The following is an 18652-nucleotide window of genomic DNA, read 5'->3' as shown; positions in this document are numbered from 1 at the left end:
ACTTAGCAGCCCAGAACATTTCTAGTGTAGCAGTTAGGACACACACAATTAGGAAACAAACCTAAGTAGATGGGTCATTTGCCATTCAGAAACAAACATTTATACATACTTTATAATACACCGACTCAAGCCCTTGAGCTAAGAGCACAAGAAGTGTGCATAAGTATGAGCTCTAAACGCATTGCAGTCACGGAAAAAACATGATTTCCTCAGTAGATTCGCTTAAGACCTTAAAACCAACCATCTCCACCACACACACGCAAACACACAGACAAACATACACACCTCCAGCTCGCTAACAACTGACACATGTGGATTCAAACACCCTGTTTCCATTGGAGTCTGCTGTACTGGAATACGAAGGCTGGTGATTCTTAATAAAGCGCCTTTCTGCAGATTGACCCGTGTCCTCTGGATGTCATATGTCCATAAATACATATATTAATATAACGAAGCATGGGAATGAACATTAAAAGGTCCAGGGTTGCACAAATAGTTGTACTGTATTGGAAGAGGAAGCGGGAGCATGAGGGTTCATTTAATTTCCTCTAAAGTAAAGTTCTGTTTAAAATCTAGTTCTGTGCTGTTTGACTAAAAGAAACAACATACTTATTTTTGTAGCTTTATAATATTTTATACTCCAAATATTGTGTAGATATGAAGAAGCAGAGACACGTGGAATTTAACAATGCGATGGATGATTTTCCCGTATTTTTCCTTCCAAAGAAGTGATATAAGGAAGTCATGGCACTTCTTTGATAATAACCTGGCTGTTTGACGTCCTGTGTTGGTCATGTGGATTCCACTAAAATGCCCAAAAATAATACACACTTATTAAGAACAATGAATGATTTTCCCGCAGCTCTGTGGGTTTATGATCCCCCTGATTTGCACACTTCCACTCTCATTCTTTCATTCTGATGTTACTCAAGCAAGCGGCATGAAAACAATCAACATGGCCCTGTGTTACTGTAGACCTGTGTTGACTTTTGTGTCCCTGTGTGTGGAACAAAAGGTGTTTAAAGAGCCAGAAAATAGTGTGTGCATGTGCCCCGGTATAAAACACGGGAGCTGCAGAACACGGAAATCGGAGACAGCTGAAAACAGAGTATAAAATGAAAAATGAATATGTTTGTGTGAGTGAGAGACTGGCGCTTCCACCGACCCTACAGGGTCCAGAGTGCTCTTTATTGTTTTGGGGTCACGTACAGTTCAGAATATTTCTGTCAGCCGGCCAAGCTGGCCTCCTCTGGGGGCGAGTCTTATTAGTACAGAGGTAGAAAGAACAGAGTAGGGGTGTTCCTGTCCATCTCTCAATGCATCCATCTTTTACTGGGCAGCGGCATCCCAGGTGGGACTAGGAACAGCGCGGAGGAAAGCTGAGAGGAAACGCTGGCGTTACGGGGCTTTGTAAAGAGGCACAGAGGAGCCTGTTTATGTGCGCTGCAAACACAATGAGATGGATGTTCCTTGCAATGAATCCGTCAAGATCATTATTTTTTGGGAAATTAACACAAGAAACACAGAGCAGAACTGTCTTTGTTTCATGAAGCTATTTTGCAAAGACAAGTGAGTAACAAACAGTAATGTAAGCTGCAGGTGTTTCTGCCTAATTTCCTGGAAATGTTATTGTAATTTGTGCAAAAAAAAAAAAAGTTTGTATGTTTGTTATATGTAAAGCATGTTTTATGCTTTATAAAGTTGATACATTCAACATTAGCATTAATTTGGAGTGTTGTTTCTGGTGACTGATGAAACTTCTCTCCTTTTAGCTCTGTCTTGGTCTCTACAACTCCTCAGAAAGATATCTGGCTCCTCTATGTTCACCAACTAGTAGCTAGTAGCTGGTGTCTGTCTGCCATATGGGGCAGTTAGCATACAGCAGTTTTTTAGCTAAATAGCAGCTTCTGGACACAAGTTTGCAAGCCGAAAACAAACAACTAGCTAAAAGTTGGTGAAAGGCTAGTGCTGAAGAGAATGTCAGCAATTCTCTGTGACCCCTTTCACAATGCACAAAGTTATTTGATTCATTGTAAATATGAAAATATTGACCAGTGCAGCTTTAAAAGACATCATTATGTGATCTGGATGAAAGTCAGTGGAATGAGGCAATAAGTAGGTGGTACAAAGTGTTTGCATTTACTTCTTTGATAAAAAAAAAACAGCTGAAATGTTTTGTGTAACAGTTGCACAAGATAACGTCAGTGATCAAACGCAGGTGTGACGTTGCACAACAGATTCTAACAAATGTTTGCTAACATTAACCAACATTAGTCACCATGAGCTAATAGTCATTCCAGACCACAAGGCTGTAACGTCATTATGTTATTTCAAAAGTTACATGATTTCACTTTAACCCCAATAACTGAACTAAAACTGGAAAAAAAGTAGTTTTGACAGCATTTCTTTATGAATTGAATGAAATTAGAAATTGCAAACAGTGTTTCTATGAATGCTTATATGAAGATATTACATATATTATATATTTATTGTGGAGTTTTTGGGGAATCCTCAGTGTATTTGTTAGTTTTATAGTAGGTCAGATACTTTATCTTCAGGGCATCTGCATCTGTCATCACATAAGAACGGCCAGAGTTTTCAGCTTGTAAAGTGTTCCTTTATTTGTTTCATAGAAGCTTTTAGAAAGTGTGTTCAGTCACCTGCTTACTTTGCTCCTTTCAAACATGAAGCACAATAGCAGGAAATGAAGCGAACAGTTACTTGTGCCAATAAGTCTACATTGTGTCTGAACATGCCTCTCTACTGTTTTCCAAGCTGTAAATGAAAACAGGCAATAAACTGCAAATTCTTGCTGTGATTTCCTGTATGGAGGAGGTGATGTTAGGACCGGGAGAGGAGCTCTGGTGTCTCCAGGAGAATACATTCCTCCATTTGGCATGTTCACTGCTTCTCTCAAAGCCAAAACACACCAACTGCGAATAATCGGGCTTTATGTGAGATGAGGACTGTTCAATTCAGTAGATTCCAGCGATTAACTCTGGCATGAAGAGAGCAGCTGCAGTGTGACAGTCATTAACATCTACTATAACCGTCCTGTTCTGCATCTACTCTCAGATATATATTGCAGTAGACGCTGCCTATTATTTTTCTAATGTTGTGAAGTAGAAGTGACAGCATTGATCGTTTGGTGAAACAGTTACAGCCGTGCAAATAATAGCTGTCGTTTCTTTTTATATATATACTTGCAGGAGGTTGGTGGTGGTTAGATAGGCAAACAAAGCATCTGACACTAGACTACTGTTCACTTCCTGTCTCCTAACATTAGTTAGTGCTTGTTTATTTTAACCATAACCACAATCTTTCACTAATCTTAAAGGGGACGTATCATGCTTTGTGTGATTTTCTGTTATTTATATGATGATTTATGATGTTGGATGTTATGTTAAACATGGTGTATGTAGAAACTCTACCTGCAAGTCAAAAACCAGGGCTTCAACCTGCGCTGAGCGCTTTGTTTGCAATGTTTTTATCTACTTTGCTGACGAGCTGACAGCGACTCATTGTACACGCCCATAAACGGCCAGGTAACACTTTATATTAAGGTCCTTGTAATAAATGTTAGTTAATAGGTAATAAGGCTCTTATAAGTCCTTATAAGATGGTTATTAAAATTATTATGTGTTAATAAGACTATGTAATTGTTAATAATAGCATCATAAACACATTTATTGTTAGATTATAAGACATTTATAAGCACTTTTAAGAAACATGTTAACATTTTTTGTTTTTTGGTGAAATATTAGATCATTTGAACATTTATTGAAATGAAAGCATGTGAGAAGTTTAGAGGGAAAAATCACTATTTGGTGGAGCTGTTAACAACTCATAGACATCTGACATGTGACCCCGACTACACACTGCTTTTTGTAAGACGTCAAAAGCTTGTTATATTATCTATTGTGTTAAATCTTCATCTGAAAAGTAACTGAAGCTGTCAAATAAATGTAGTAATGTAATGAAAAAATTATGCTGTGTGGCAGAAAAACTGCTGTTTTAGCATCAGTGAGTTCTGTGACATTTTTTGATTTACACCGACCCTTGGGCCATGTGTGTAAATATTTAGGTCTTACTTAGAGATATGTTGTAACTTATCTCCATGGTCTAACCACTTTTGTTTCAGTAATGCATTAATCACAACTTAGCAATAATTTACTTGAACTAAGACCGAACTTATACACAGCTGGTGCAACAGGCTGCAGCAGTTGTTTGTCCTCCTCTGCTGTTGCTTGTATGTTTTTGCTTGTATCTATCTACTCTAAAAGTGTCCAGATGCAATTAGGAAATATTTGCAGAAGCTCCCAGATGCTGGAGAAGGGACATCTTATGTACACCACTCTCTGAAGCAGGAAAGTTCAGCCAATTATTCGGGGTCACCAAATCCTGATCTAGCCTAGAGCCGGCCCTGCTGCTAAAACATTGTATTTATATGTAATTTTTTATTCACATTTTACCAACCTTGACAACATGTAGCTCTCATTCCAGATGGAGGAGCTGTGAAAAGCATAGTAGTGTTAATAAGTGCAGAACAAAGGATTTATTAACCCTAACAAGGCATTGTTCTCGCTTTAGATTGGGCAGCTGCAAGCTAAAGCATAGTTAACAGCATAGTTAGCTTAGGTTTTTTCTGCGGGTTGTTCGTGTTGTCCAGTCACATATTTCGTATTGGATTTCGGCTCCAACATGTAGAGATGTATTTGAGAGGTTGACATTTGGAACAAAAAGAAGAAAAAGAAGGAGACAGGAGCTAAAACGGCCTGTTTTAGACAGAGGCTGAACTGAAGAGTCAGTATAAAAGGTCAGTATAAGATAAATAAGGACTTTTTTGAATTGTAAATCGTGCAAAGATATTCAAGACCCAGTTCAAAAATATAAACCTGATGTAATCCTAACAACTCCCTAAGTAATGTTTACAAAATCATGTCAAAATTATGTTGACATTCCTTCAAACCAACGTTTCTTGGGAAGTGGTTTTGATATTTTGGCAAAGGGTGCGTCTTGGTTTCCTCTGTCAACCTTCACCGACCTGTGAGGAACTTACTGTGAGGAACTTACTGTGAGGATATTGTGTTTCACCCTCTGAGACACATAGATAAATACTCGCGGTGTAAATCATGTCCTGTGTTGACGCCCAAGGAGGGGAAAGGTATATCCACTGTCTCAATGGCAGGAAATTCCCCCTCGGGAGTCTTGGGTGATAGCACAAGATTTCAGGTCAAACAAGCAGAATATTTTACAACTTTGTCCTCTGTTACATCTCTGTTTTCATCCTGACCCGCTCCGTTTGGGATATGGACAACAATGAAAGTGCACACAGTGTTTTCGAAAAACAAAAGACGAAGACGAAGAAGGTTATAAACTCATACTGTACGTCAGTTTTCCAAGACAGGTTTATTATTATACTAGTGACCAAAATAAGATGCCGTAGCAGGTAAGTAAAACAAAAATAGATTCACATATCGGGATGAAATTCTCGGTTCTTGTAAGACTGACAATGATGGATTTTCTTTCTGGAGTTTATTTCTCTGCGGTTATGAAAGAGATTTTCAGTAGCACACAGGAAATGGTTGCATAAATAATTTCTGGCTCTGGTTTCCTTTTACAAATTAAGTTGAAGAAAACAGGCCTTCCAAAAAAATACCTTTGGGACACAATTTATTGCATTGAATATCAGTTTGATTAATTGCTATTGACATACGTTGGCTGTACTGTGATATATTGATAAATGTTAATATGTATCCAACACAGAAGGCCTATAAATATAATAAATATTCATAGTAATATCATGTTGGATACAGCATGGCTCGATATTACACTGATCGTTTCTTGCTGTTTTGTTTCATCAGTATATCAATTTATCGAAGTTCCTCCAGCTTGCTCACATGTTATTCTTGGATAACCGCAGTGAGCAACCATTTAACCGTAAATGAGGCACATCTTATTTTGGATCTTGATAACGATGAACATATTAAACTTGAAGAAATGTTTTAAATGCTCACTTCATGTCACTGTAATAATAGTAGTTGCTGTACTAGTCACTGACGGTGACTCAAAGCTTTCCTATCGGAAGTTACTGTGTTCAAAAGTATTGTATTAATTGTTCTTACTCATAACCGAGCTCTAGGATATCAACTAAATGAGACTAAATGTAGAGATTAAAAACCATATAAATCCATAGGACGTCTCCCATATTTAGCAGAAGTGAGGTGAGTTTAATGGTACAAATTTAAAAAATGATCATATATGTCTTATATGTGCTTTATAAACAGTTCTATATTCAATCAATCATCACTTTGTAAGCATGGTAATCCAAAAATGTGGCATGCAACCAAGCAAACATGCTCCTCTGCTTGAAAACGAGGAAGCTATCACAGAGCTGCCTCTGTCCGAGGCCTGTTTCTGTGATGGCCGATGATGGGAGGAAACATTAACTGGTGTATGGGATTTTATATAGAGGAGAATGTGGTATATTAATATAGACACACAACCTACAAAACCATCTAAAACTCAAGCAAAACTGAATAAAGTATGACAGAAAAGGTTCTGCCTAAAGTCAAAATTTCCACTATATAAACTGTATCAGATACAGAAAAAACACTCCGAGTTGTACAAATGTTATTTTTCCCAGGAAACCGGAGTTGTACTAGTGAAATAAAAATCACGAGATCTTTTTTGATGTGTATGTGTTTACATAATGACGAACCACTCTCTGGAAAGGATGTGTGGCAAAGGATAGGTCATCCGTCAGGTCACATGCCCTCTGTATTTGGGTGTGTGTGGGCGTGTTGACAGGAGTCATTAAAATACCACGTTACTTGAAACATCACCACATCATAATGGAAGTTACACATGATATTCTATCTATTGTCATATTGGCATACTTTTATATTGTAGCTACTTATTTATTGTGGCTATTTTTCTCAGTGTAATTTTATAGGCTTGTAGTGACTGTCAGTGTGCATCCTGTCCAGAGTCTCTCTCATCAATCTATCAAAACAGCCAGCTCCACAGTGGAATAGAGCATCAAGGATTCCCCCGGACTTAGATGGCATCATAACCCATATAAGGACACCTTCCTTGCCGAGACATTTTAGTAATATCATATGGAAGTTGAGTGACTGAACCCTGAGGGGACAGAAAAGGCGAAGGGTTATGACTTTTTCCAGAGAACAAGGGATGGTCTTTTCATCTTTTTATTGTAAAAGTAAATGAAAAGTTAGCCTACATAAAAAAAAAGATGGTTTTAGTGTGCACCATGGGTATAAATATGTAGAGGACACTAATCCTGTCTCTGTATTGGGGCTTTATTTTTCTCATCAGAATAAATTGGTAGAATCAATTGGCTGTTGGTTGAAAACTAGAACAGAAATGGTTCGAACGTTATCGCTTCATTTTCACTCACCCGGAGTGGCTTCACCTTCATTTTATTCTGTATCTCAACAGAAAGCAGAACTACTACACTCAAATGTTAAGTGTGATAATAAAGTTAACTTTTGATAGAACTCAAGTTCAGCATCACACGCTGCCAACTTTTATACTAAATCTGTGAATTTAAATGAAACACACATTAACACAGATTCACAGTTTGGGATGTTGATAAAAAAAATCAATTCATTAATGCACACGTTCGATATGAGTCTGTTCTTCCACAGTTATCTAACTATCTCCAGCACGTTTATAGCTTTAAACCGTGTGCGTAAAACAAAAATCGACTGCGCACAAAACCAGAGTTCACCCTGAGAATGTGGTGCACACAGCTGTCTCCCTCTCCTTAATCATTTACCGATGGTAAGATTAGAGTGTTTTGATATTTCACCATGGGTTGCTAGGCACACCTAGAAAGATGAGAACTCCCTCATCAACAACTTTATTAGTTGACAGATGTGTCATCCCTGATGAAGGCCACAAGCTGAAACGCGTCGGTCAACTTATAAAGTTGTTCCTCATACTATAAGTGTTGCAAGAGTTCTCATCTTTCTAGACTTATTTCCCTTCTCTGTGCACCTTGGAAGCAGGTGAAGTTGTGCCAGAGACCCTCACTCTGCATTGTTAGGCACACCTGCCTTTATAGTCTCCAATCCAATAATCCAGAAATATTATACTGAGAAAAATATAATTAACTCACTGTTGAGTAGGTACAATAAAACATATATAAGAAACGTTAGAAACATTACTGATGTTCAGTGACTGAAGCCTGTATGTTCCAAGTCTCTGTATGGATATATGATAGAATATTACACATGTCAAATCACAAAGTGATAAACTTAGTAAATATGACCCAGATTTTTTTATGTTTAATGCGTCATGTAATAAAAACCCTTCCTGCAGGAAACAGGAGATATTCTGCTGTTACGTTTGAAGGCTCACACACATGTGGACGTTTATGTGTATTAATGAGAAAAAAAAAGATTAAGATGCAGATGAATATACATGTGCATGTAGTAGGGTTGATTCATGAGCACTACGGCACATGTGTGCACGTCAAGTATTTTCATGACTCCTCTCACCTTCCATACTGTGTGTGTGTGTGTGCGTGTGTGTTTCCACCGGTGCCACCCTATGAAATATTGACAGAGCTTAGTCAATTCCTCAGGGTGAGGGTGACAAAGGGCGAGGAATAAATCAAAGTCTAACGCCTATGTGTGTGTGTATTTTTGTAACAGAGGTTAGTCACATTTCTATATCAGCTTCTACTTTTTTTGTGCCTCTATCTGTATACGCAGGCGTCTGAGTGTGTGTGTGTGTGTGTGTGTGTGTGTGTGTGTGTGTGCGTGTGTGTGCGTGTGTGTGTGTGCGGCTAAATTAACATCACGTCTCCTTCCTTTGATCCTCATCAAGGACATGGAAACGCCTTCCTTTTCCTCCTCTGGCAGGGTGACTGCTCTCACACACTCTCTGTAGTCCCTGGCCGTATCGTAACACCATTGGCAACTGCTGTGAAAAAGACTACAGGTCGAAAAAAGAGTTGGAAAACTCTGCATTGATGCCAGTTGATTGATGTTATTGATGAGGGGGGGTCTGGCAGATTCACACAGACAGGTATTATAACTGCATGTGCCTTGTTTTCACTGCGCTGTACCAACAAGATAATACAGCTGACCTTAACATTTGGTCATATATCAGGCGGCAGGAAATGAGCGGGCAAAGGGGAGCTGCTTTAACAAGAAGGTCCACATGTATGAAGCAATGTCACAAAAACTGAACAGAAAACAAGGCTGTACTCAGGATGTTGTTAGTGGCACTGACACCGAACCTTGTCAAAGTGACCATGTTGCATAGTTTCTTTGTGAAAACAAAGTGAAAGTGACGCCTGGAAAGAACAGGCTTTTGTTTCCGAGAAACAAACAATCTTAAGGCACATCTTGAAAACTCCCCTGGGTAAACTGGGTAAACTGTGGGCAGTACAGATAGATACGATATCAGATAAATAATATTTATGGAGACTGACCGCACTGGGTTGTGTCACCAAGACCTCATATTAAGATGTGACACACAGCGAAAGGTATTGGACTGAACCCGTGCCACCCACTGCCATGGATCCTGGCAACAGTCAGAATGTTAAAATTGAAAAAAAAAAACAACCAATGAACTGATTATTTTGTTTCCACTGCATATACAAAGAATTCCCTTCCCTGCATACCTCGGTCACATCCCCTCCACCCCGTTCAATCCCACCACACCCACTCTCATCAAGGAGGCACAGAAATAGCAATCGCCACAATAAAACGTGCACAGTGCTAAAATGTTTGTTATGAAAGTGATTTGTCCATTTTCGGGTATCAGAATACAAATCTAGACTCTGCTCTGGTTACAGCTAGTACTCATTTAGAAACTAATTTCCTTACTCTACTACACTGAAACATATGGTTCATCTGACGTTACATCCACTGACTCACTATTTGTCACTTTGGGAGGGTATCAATCGGACGTGATCACATTCCTGCACTTCCACTCCAACCAAAAGTCCACAGTAGCTTGAGTAATTAAAGTGTGCAGAACTGATTTACGTAATGTGGTTTTCATCACGTTTTGTTTCTGCCCCTGTGTCTATGGGAGGCATGTGGCCTCTTGTTCTTACTTCCTCTTCACAGTCCAGTCATTTTCCCCCCCTGAGGAAAGTAGAAGGCAGCTCTATTCCTCCTCTTCCAGCCCCACAGAGGTGATTGAACGGTTTAACAATGATGATTGATTTAGATCGACAATAAGTTGGACAATAGTGTGGCGACCATCGTGGTTATTATTATACCTAAAGGAAATTCGTCCACCTACCAAAACCATGAATCAGTGTCTTTCCTGGAAGGAGCCTGTCCTCCTAAGAAAAACAATACAATAGATTGTAATATCAGTCGCCAAAAACGACCTATAGTTATACTTGAGCGACGCCGTTTGGATGACACCTACATGAGGTGACAAATTTCCATATTCAGAGGTGACAGGTCAGGTGGATAGTTAGAGCCTAACCTGCAAAAATTGGACTTGGTGGACCTTGCTGCAAGAGACCGCTGATTGCAACCGCAAATCGAGACAGTTTTTAAAAAAAACGTAACTATGATTCTTGCCATGATGATGAAACTTGCATAACTTTAAGGAAGTAGTAACTTTAATCCACATCACATTTCAAGTGATCATTTTAACCCAAACCACAATCTTGCCCTAACCCTGACCAAATGGTTTTTGCAACTAACCTAACCACAGCGTTGTCACATCATAAAACCTAATTATTTTTTAACAGTGATTTGACAAACTATGTTTACTGCTTTAAGAGGTACCTGATTAGAAAACGCTCCAATGTGTCATTCTGTCCACTTGGGGGCAGCAGAAACAGCAGAAAACACAGTATTGTCATATCATCATTTTGTTATAGTAATATGTTCTCAAACAGTTCCCCTATTTATACATCCAGCAAACATGGAACAACATTAGTGTTCATTTGGACTCATGTTTTGGCCTTTTGATTGATTTCAGTCTGTCTCTCTTCTAGTTCTATTTTGCTCTCTAACAACTACCGAGGGAAATATCTGGTTCTTTAAATGTTGCACTCTGTGTACACCAGCTAGTCTGAGGAAATGAGATTGATGAGAGCAGTGAGACTGAACCAAAACAGTAAAGTTGCGGGCAATAAAACCAAAAAAAAATGAGCTGAAAGATGTTAAAATGCTTCATAGAGCAGAGGTGAATTGCAAGTTTGGTGATAATTCTCTGTGGGTTCGTCACTTCAAGCAACACCTGTGATGAGCTGTTAATACAAAAATATTGATCAGTGCAACTTTAACTGGAAGTATGAAAGTGTAAGCAGTAAAGGCCACTAATAAAGACAAAGTTTAAATTTGCAGCAGTGTTCCCCTACATTGTGTTAAATTATTGATTGTTAGATGTAAGCAGCATTTTTAAGTCTGTATCTGGTCCAGATGGTGCAAAATCTGACAACTTTATGTAATAATGTAGCTTAAAATATGACAACATCTTATATTTTGTGATTTGATCATATATTTTATATGTAAAAATCTTAATTTGTTAATAAAAATGTATGAAGTAAGAGGAACATGTACTGGAGCACATCAAAGCTGCTCTGATCTTGATTTCCTTAAAATGTATATTCAACAGGATGTTGAGTAATTAAGTGAAATCCAATGATTTATATTATGTGGTCACTTGAAAATACCCTCCTGCCCGCAATATACCAACTTATTTCAACTGTCTCCATACTTTTCTTATTCAGTTATCCTGCCAGGATGATAATATTTTTTCAACTGAAACATGAAATTAGTGTCAGCATATATTTCTCTTGACACTCTTTAAACTGTAGGTTCACCAAAGCAGGAGCTCCCTAACTTGTTAATATTTCATTTCAAACGGAGAAAGCTATACAGGAGATCGTTTTTACAATAAACAATTTGCTTCAACAAACAATACGACATACGTCATATCGTGACAAGAAATACGAGTAAAGATTATAACCTACATGTCCTTTTTTTATTTCATTTTATTGATTTATTTACTCATTTCTTTTTGACAGATCTCTCATCCAACGAGATTTCGGCAGGAGTATCATAGGAGAGGGGAGAAAGGGAAAGTAAGGAAAGTGTCACCCATGGGAAAGGGTTGGATTGGGAGGGATTTTGTTCATCCTCTTCTTATTAAAAGTGCACGTGCGCGCACTGTGTGTGTGTGTGTGTGTGTGTGTGTGTGTGTGTGTGTGTGTGTGTGTGTGTGTGTGTGTGTTTTGATGGCCTCGTCTCTTTGAGATAAGGAGTTTGGGCAGCGTAGGGGTTGAGTAAGCAGACCGGGGCCTAAACCATTGGAAAGGACGAACTTCCTTCCTTGTAGGTCGACAAAAAAAAATACGGTTGTACTGTATAAATAAGGACTATGTGGAGCTTTCAGTCACTATACCAGCTTCGGATCGTCGAACACAGAGGTTTATCACCATCGTCATTTTTTCAAACATCGACATCATGACTCCTACAACAAACGCACTACTTGTTTGTGTGATTTTCCTCTGCGGACTGGAGGAAACGGTCCTCTCGCAGCACGGACTTTGCGAAGGGAATCAGTGCTTTGCAATTTTCCTGGATCCCATGGACTTTTCAGGCGCGCAGCAACGCTGCAAAAGCTATAGCGGAGAGTTGATCAAGGCAATGTCGACACATGTGTCGGAGAGTTTAGTCCGCGGGCTCCGCGGTTCTTACTGGCTGGAACCGCTTGGCAACAGATCGACCGCGGATAAAGCAGCAAGAGGTCGCCAGAACTGTACGTCAGTCTCCGCGCCGATGGGACTTAACGTCACAGTTCAGCAGGAGCCGTGTCAGAAGAAACTGAACGGGTTTCTGTGCCAATTTACATTTGAGAAGCCTTGCAGTACCGTGCAGGCAGGCGGGGGCGCACAGGTGAAGTACATTACCGCGAATACGAACTTCGAGGTGATGGATTCGGAGGTGTTTCCACAAGGAACCACCGCCGTAGTGGTAAAGATTGGTGACAGATATCCGGACACGAAGCATATATGTTTCGGAATGAAATGGTTGCGGGCTCCCTGGAATTGCGAGGTGTTGGGTGGCGGTTGTGAGTACGACTGCAATTCTACATCAAAATCCTGCATCTGTCCCGCCTTACAAACTCTCCATCCCAACGGCATCACCTGCATCAAAGGTCCGTGCGCCGACTGTGCGCAGCAGTGCCATAAGGAGGGCAACACTCACGTGTGCAGGTGCGAGAAAGGCTACAGGCTGGCGAAGGATAGGAAGAACTGTGTGGACGTTAATGAGTGCGAGGAGAATAGCCCCTGCACAGGTGAGGGTGAGGAGTGTGAGAATACCAAGGGAAGTTATGAGTGCAAGTGCAAAGATGGCTACATCGAAGAGGATGGAAAGTGTGTGGATATTAGCATCTGTATGTTGTGTGAGCACCTCGACTGTGAAAAATCCAACGGGGTTTATGAGTGTCAGTGTCGCAAGGGGTACAGGGTATCACCGAAGGACCCCACCAAGTGTGAGATGGTCTGCACCGTGAGAGACTGCCTGGCCAGATGCATCCCTCAGGCCGAGGGGGACCCGAGTTGCTTCTGCCCTGAAGGCTACGTTCAGGACCTTCAAAACAACACCGTCTATTGCACCGACATCAACGAATGTGACAGTCAGGAACATTGTCCTGGTCAGAGGTGTGAAAATTTATTTGGTAGTTTCAGGTGTGTAGACACGGAGGACAATGATGATGATGGATCGGGCTCAGCTCCACTATCCTCACCAGCCCCACCAGCCCCACCAGCCAGTGCACAACCAGCCGCACTACCGTCTTACGTCAAGACCGGCAGCATCCTGGGTATAACCTTGTTCTTCGCGATGAGCGCAGTGCTACTGTGTTGCGCGGTCCGATACGTGGTCAAACGTTGCGGCAAACTTGAGCTTTCCTCCTTCAAAAGGCCAGATATGGATATTTTCTATCTGCAGCAGGTTACCACGGAGACGTATAAGAGATTATCCTTCGACAAACAGTTTAAAAACGACTCACAAAGACTTTAACCACACTGATGAAGACATATATGCTGCTTTTCGACCTTCCTCTTTTGTCACATTGCACTGTTTTGGTTCCTCAGAATCGGCACATTTACTGTATAGGACTTCTTCACAGTTATCCATAGGCAGGGTTAATGGGACACTCAATAAACCACATACTGTATACATCATAGCAGTGAATGCCCATAAAGATATGAGGATTTTTAACAGTTTAATGTTTTCTTAATGGGGTTTTTTCTCTTTTATATTGGGGTTTGTTTGCTTTATGATTATAACCTACAAGAGTTCTTAGTTTACCTTTTTGTTACCAAAATAGGAAAATTGGTGGCTTTTTTTCTCAATTGGATCTATCCTTAGAGTAAGATGTGACAAATGAGATGCTGTTACACAGAAAAAGTCTAATAGTAATGGTACTAAAAGTTGGTATGTACACTTTTTTTTCCAGTGATGGTGTACTTTTCTCAAACATGCGACAAATCCATCAGTGTAAACTTTAAATTTAAAGAACACTAATCTCAAAAATACGGCCCTCGGTTTTAGTCATTTAATGTAACAGAGTGCCTTGGTCTTTGCTTGACTGCATTTTCATGTAGTACAAATAATGTCATATTCCACATATTTCTTATTGACATATTTATGAACTACTTCAGTAAGGTCTTTATGGTTTTTATTCTTTGATAAAATAACACTATAAGTCTTTAGAGTTGATAGAAGGAGCCAGAAGAAGAGTTCTCTTTAAGGTCAAATGCACATTGTTAGTGTCTTTGTGGGTTTCATGGACACAATGACTCGTAATGACTGATTTGCTCATGATACATATCTGTATTTCATGGGTTTGGATTTATGACGTTTCAGCTAGATATACAGTAGACTATATCTAGTTTTGAAACAGACAAATCAGTCAGTATTTCTAAATGCCAACAACACTGACAGAGTGAAGCTGTTTCATTTTTCTGAATGATCCATATTCTCATATATCTGAACTTTAACCCATGATTCTTCAGGGCTTGATTTTCTGGGGGAAAACAGTTAACATGGAGCCCCCACACTCCATTAAAGGTGTATTGCTGATAGCGAATAAAACGGGGGTCATTTAAAGCTGAAAGGAATTACAGTTTAGTTGTTTTTTATGCATCAGAACATTAGAGATGCAATGCTACCGTATTCACTTATTATTCTGAGGTGTTATAACGGCTGTAAGTCGCTTCCACTGACATTTGCATGGGGTTGAAGGTTCTTAATTTTACTGTATAATAAACAAACTGGTCTTAGAGCCACAGATGCTGTGCTGCAGGCTTTAATAGATCAATTAAACATGAATGTAAAACTGTGCTGCTATGATCTACTTATATAATGGAGGCCATCACTGTATGAAAACACAATTGTGCCTCATTCATTTGTGCTCGGTCATTATACTGTATGTCTGTATGACAGGCTTATTGCAAGCTTACACTTGTTGCGATGTTTGCTTTTTTTGTTGATGAATGTATCACTATTGAATGATAAAACAATAAAAAATTGGAGCATAAAAGTTGTTTTTTTGCTCTTTGTTTTCATGCTTTCATGCTTTGTAGTTACCAGAGAAGCATCAGAGACCGGCTACAGTGAACTATGTAGATAAATATACATGAATTGGATGTTGAAGCTGAACACTTACAATGTTTCTTAAAAAAAAAATGGAAGGCAAAACTTGCAAACACCCATCCAACCCTTTCTCTCCCTTCCCCTTCCATTGTTATCTGTTTCCTCCCTTTTCCATATGTCACATCACACACTGTACATGGGTTGGCTGCAGCCCCTATAGTACACACATACGCACATTAGAGAGTGATGTATTTAATCTTGGAAAAATAGCTACACTTACTGTATTTCTACACCTGTTGTCTCAAATGATGAAAAAACAAATGTTTTCAATATGTTTTAAGATTTTCATTGTGTTAACTTCTTCCTTATTCTGCTTGTTTTGAGATATAATGACGTTCATCCTCAGAAAATGCGTTAGAAAGAGTGTAATTATGTTTCAGCTGTACATTTTAACCTCGCCTCAAGAAAAGGGGGGTTTTAAAGACTGACCATGAAACTAAACGACAAGTTGAGACTGACATTTTGTGTAGAGTGGAGCTGGTTGGCTGCACACACAGGGAGGGGCTACTGCAAATGGGGGGTGTTGGGTAGATGCCCCCGTACGTGCGCGTGGCCTTGTGCGTACGTGCGTAAAAGCCGTGCGTAATTTGGGGATGTGGTCCGCCGTGCTGTAACTGGTGAAGAGAAAGTTTGTGGTGAGACAGTGAGCAGCGCGGCTCCCTGAGAACGACTTCCTTCCTCCACCGGGACACTAACATGGAGTTGGGGGGTTATAAAGGCGAGCTAAACACTGACTCATACAAACAAGCGTGTAAGCTGCTGGAACGTACAAGAACTTAAACGGACACAACCGAGGTTCAAATATGAAGGATGCTACGGGACTGTTTGTCGTCGTGTTGACTGTTCTGATGGGAAGAGTCGGCGGGATACAGCCGAGTAACGGGTACTGCATTGGGAACCAATGTTTCACGGTGTTTGAAGATCCCAGCGATTTCACAACCGCTCAGCATCAGTGCAGAGAGAAAAATGGCCACTTAATGACAGTGCGCTCGTCTGTATCTCATGATATTCTTCCTCTCTTGTTGGGGAACCTTACGGGACGCTACTGGATCGGTTTGCATCGACCGACCGGCTGTCCAAAAAATGGTGCTGCGCTGAGAGGCTATAAGTGGGTGACCAATGACAGTGAAAGTGACTTCTTCAATTGGAAGAATTTTAACAGCAGCTGCTCTTCTCCACGCTGCGTCTCAGTTTCCGAAGAGGACGGTTTCAAATGGATCCAAGTACCCTGCGGCGAACAAACGGACGGGTTTCTCTGTGAGCACAGCTTGACTAATCCGTGCAAACGTCTAGTGCTTGCACCGGGCGAGTCTGTGACCTACAGGACTCTCATGGGGTTTGAGGGTGAGGATTTGCTGTCTCTGCCCCAAGGAAGCACCGCTATAAAGATGCCATCCGAGACCAAATACGTGTGCTTCTCCGAACAGTGGCTCAAGGCGCCATGGACCTGCGAGATCCTAGACGGTGGCTGTGAACACAAATGCGCATTGGACTCCAACAAAGATCCCACCTGTTACTGCGAGCAGGGACTAACTGTCAACCCTGCGAATAAAGTCACCTGCGAGGTTGCGACAGACGACCCGTGCCTGCAACTGAACTGCCAGCATGTATGCTACAAGACCGGTGACTCCCACTCGTGCACGTGTAACGAAGGCTATAAGCTGGCGCCGGACGGCAAGTCGTGCGTGGACTTCAACGACTGCAAGGACGAGCGTCAGTGTCCTGGGGAGAACTTCAAGTGCATCAACACCCCTGGCGGGTTTCAGTGCGTCTGCGAGGATGGATTCAAGCCGCGCGGTGGACTGTGCGTCGACGTGAACGAGTGCGAATCCGCTCCGTGCGAGCACGAGTGCCACAACTGGCCTGGTACTTACAACTGCTCTTGTAGTGAAGGATATAAAGTGGATCCAGAGTCACCTGATAAGTGTAAACTCCACTGCCCTGATGAGGAATGCCCCGCGGTATGCGACCATAATAATGTGTTCCAATGCTACTGCCCTGACGGCTACATATCAGAGGAAAGAGTTGGCCATACGTTTTGCATAGACATAGATGAATGCGCCTCTTATCAGTGTGAACAAGGCTGTGAAAACACATTTGGCAGCTTTCTGTGCTCTTGCAAACCAGGATACATTCTAGTTGACCAGGTAAACTGCAAAGAAGTCGAGGATTATGAATTCAGCTCCACAGCTCCAGGTACCTTCGCACCAACACCATTTGTGCCAAATCCAGAGCCAACACGGCGACCCTCTGGCGTGACAGTGGGGGGTCTCGTTGGGATAATAGTGTGCACTGTCTTTTTTATTGTACTGGTGGTCTTTCTGGCTCATCACTTCCTCCGCAGTAGAGGAAAGATGGAGAGCGCCGGTGCGCTAAAAGCTTCGGAGGGTGAGGCTCACGGTTTACATCATGTGACGAGTGACATGAGTTAAAATGAATAAATAAATAAATAAATAAATAAATAAAAGCCTCCAAGAGACATTTAAAGCACGACATGTGAATGTACAGGTCAAGCCTCGAAAACACAACTACAGTGACAGTTTTGTAAAGGTTTTGAAGGATGCAGATTTCACAACAAGGATGAATTCGACGGGAATGTGATGATGGCGTATTAGATAAGGTCACTATTAACTCACAAGATAACAGAAATAGTATACACATACTTGCTTTGGAAATGAAGACTGAAGAATGAAGTTTTATCTGCCATTCAATTCACATACAACAAATGCAATGTAACACAAAAATGACAAAGAACTTTGTTTTCTCAAAAGTTTGTGCTGTAAAAGTAATAAATTGTAAAAAAAGAAATTGTGAATGGAGATGTTTTCTTTTTCATGGGTGTCTCAGACTTCTGCTCACACACATGCTGACTGCCCCACCGTGTGGAGAAAAAGGCTGAATTACATTACATACACAGACCATATTTTTTTGGAAGGACACTGGGAGAAACAAGTACACAGTCTCCATAATAAACCCCA

General features: G+C 40.7%; 2 protein-coding genes across 2 annotated transcripts; both read left to right on the top strand.

Annotated features, from left to right (window-relative positions):
- Positions 1 to 12276: 12276 nt before the first annotated feature.
- On the top strand, positions 12277 to 15561 carry LOC122965343 (thrombomodulin-like). The gene has a single exon (XM_044329355.1). The coding sequence runs from the start codon at positions 12474 to 12476 to the stop codon at positions 14034 to 14036; it is 1563 nt and encodes a 520-aa protein (XP_044185290.1). The 5' UTR covers positions 12277 to 12473; the 3' UTR covers positions 14037 to 15561.
- Positions 15562 to 16266: 705 nt separating this feature from the next.
- LOC122965342 (thrombomodulin-like) lies at positions 16267 to 18430 on the top strand. The gene has a single exon (XM_044329354.1). The coding sequence runs from the start codon at positions 16478 to 16480 to the stop codon at positions 18104 to 18106; it is 1629 nt and encodes a 542-aa protein (XP_044185289.1). The 5' UTR covers positions 16267 to 16477; the 3' UTR covers positions 18107 to 18430.
- The last annotated feature ends 222 nt before the right edge of the window (positions 18431 to 18652 follow it).

The sequence above is a fragment of the Thunnus albacares genome, chromosome 16, assembly GCF_914725855.1.
Source record: "Thunnus albacares chromosome 16, fThuAlb1.1, whole genome shotgun sequence".
Taxonomy (NCBI): domain Eukaryota; kingdom Metazoa; phylum Chordata; class Actinopteri; order Scombriformes; family Scombridae; genus Thunnus; species Thunnus albacares.
Note: the sequence above shows the minus strand (reverse complement) of the source record. Positions and strands in the feature narration are given on the sequence as shown.

Bases quoted from the DNA above. Each gene is read 5' to 3' on its own strand.
- LOC122965343 (XM_044329355.1), top strand. From the start codon at position 12,474: ATGACTCCTACAACAAACGCACTACTTGTTTGTGTGATTTTCCTCTGC.
- LOC122965342 (XM_044329354.1), top strand. From the start codon at position 16,478: ATGAAGGATGCTACGGGACTGTTTGTCGTCGTGTTGACTGTTCTGATG.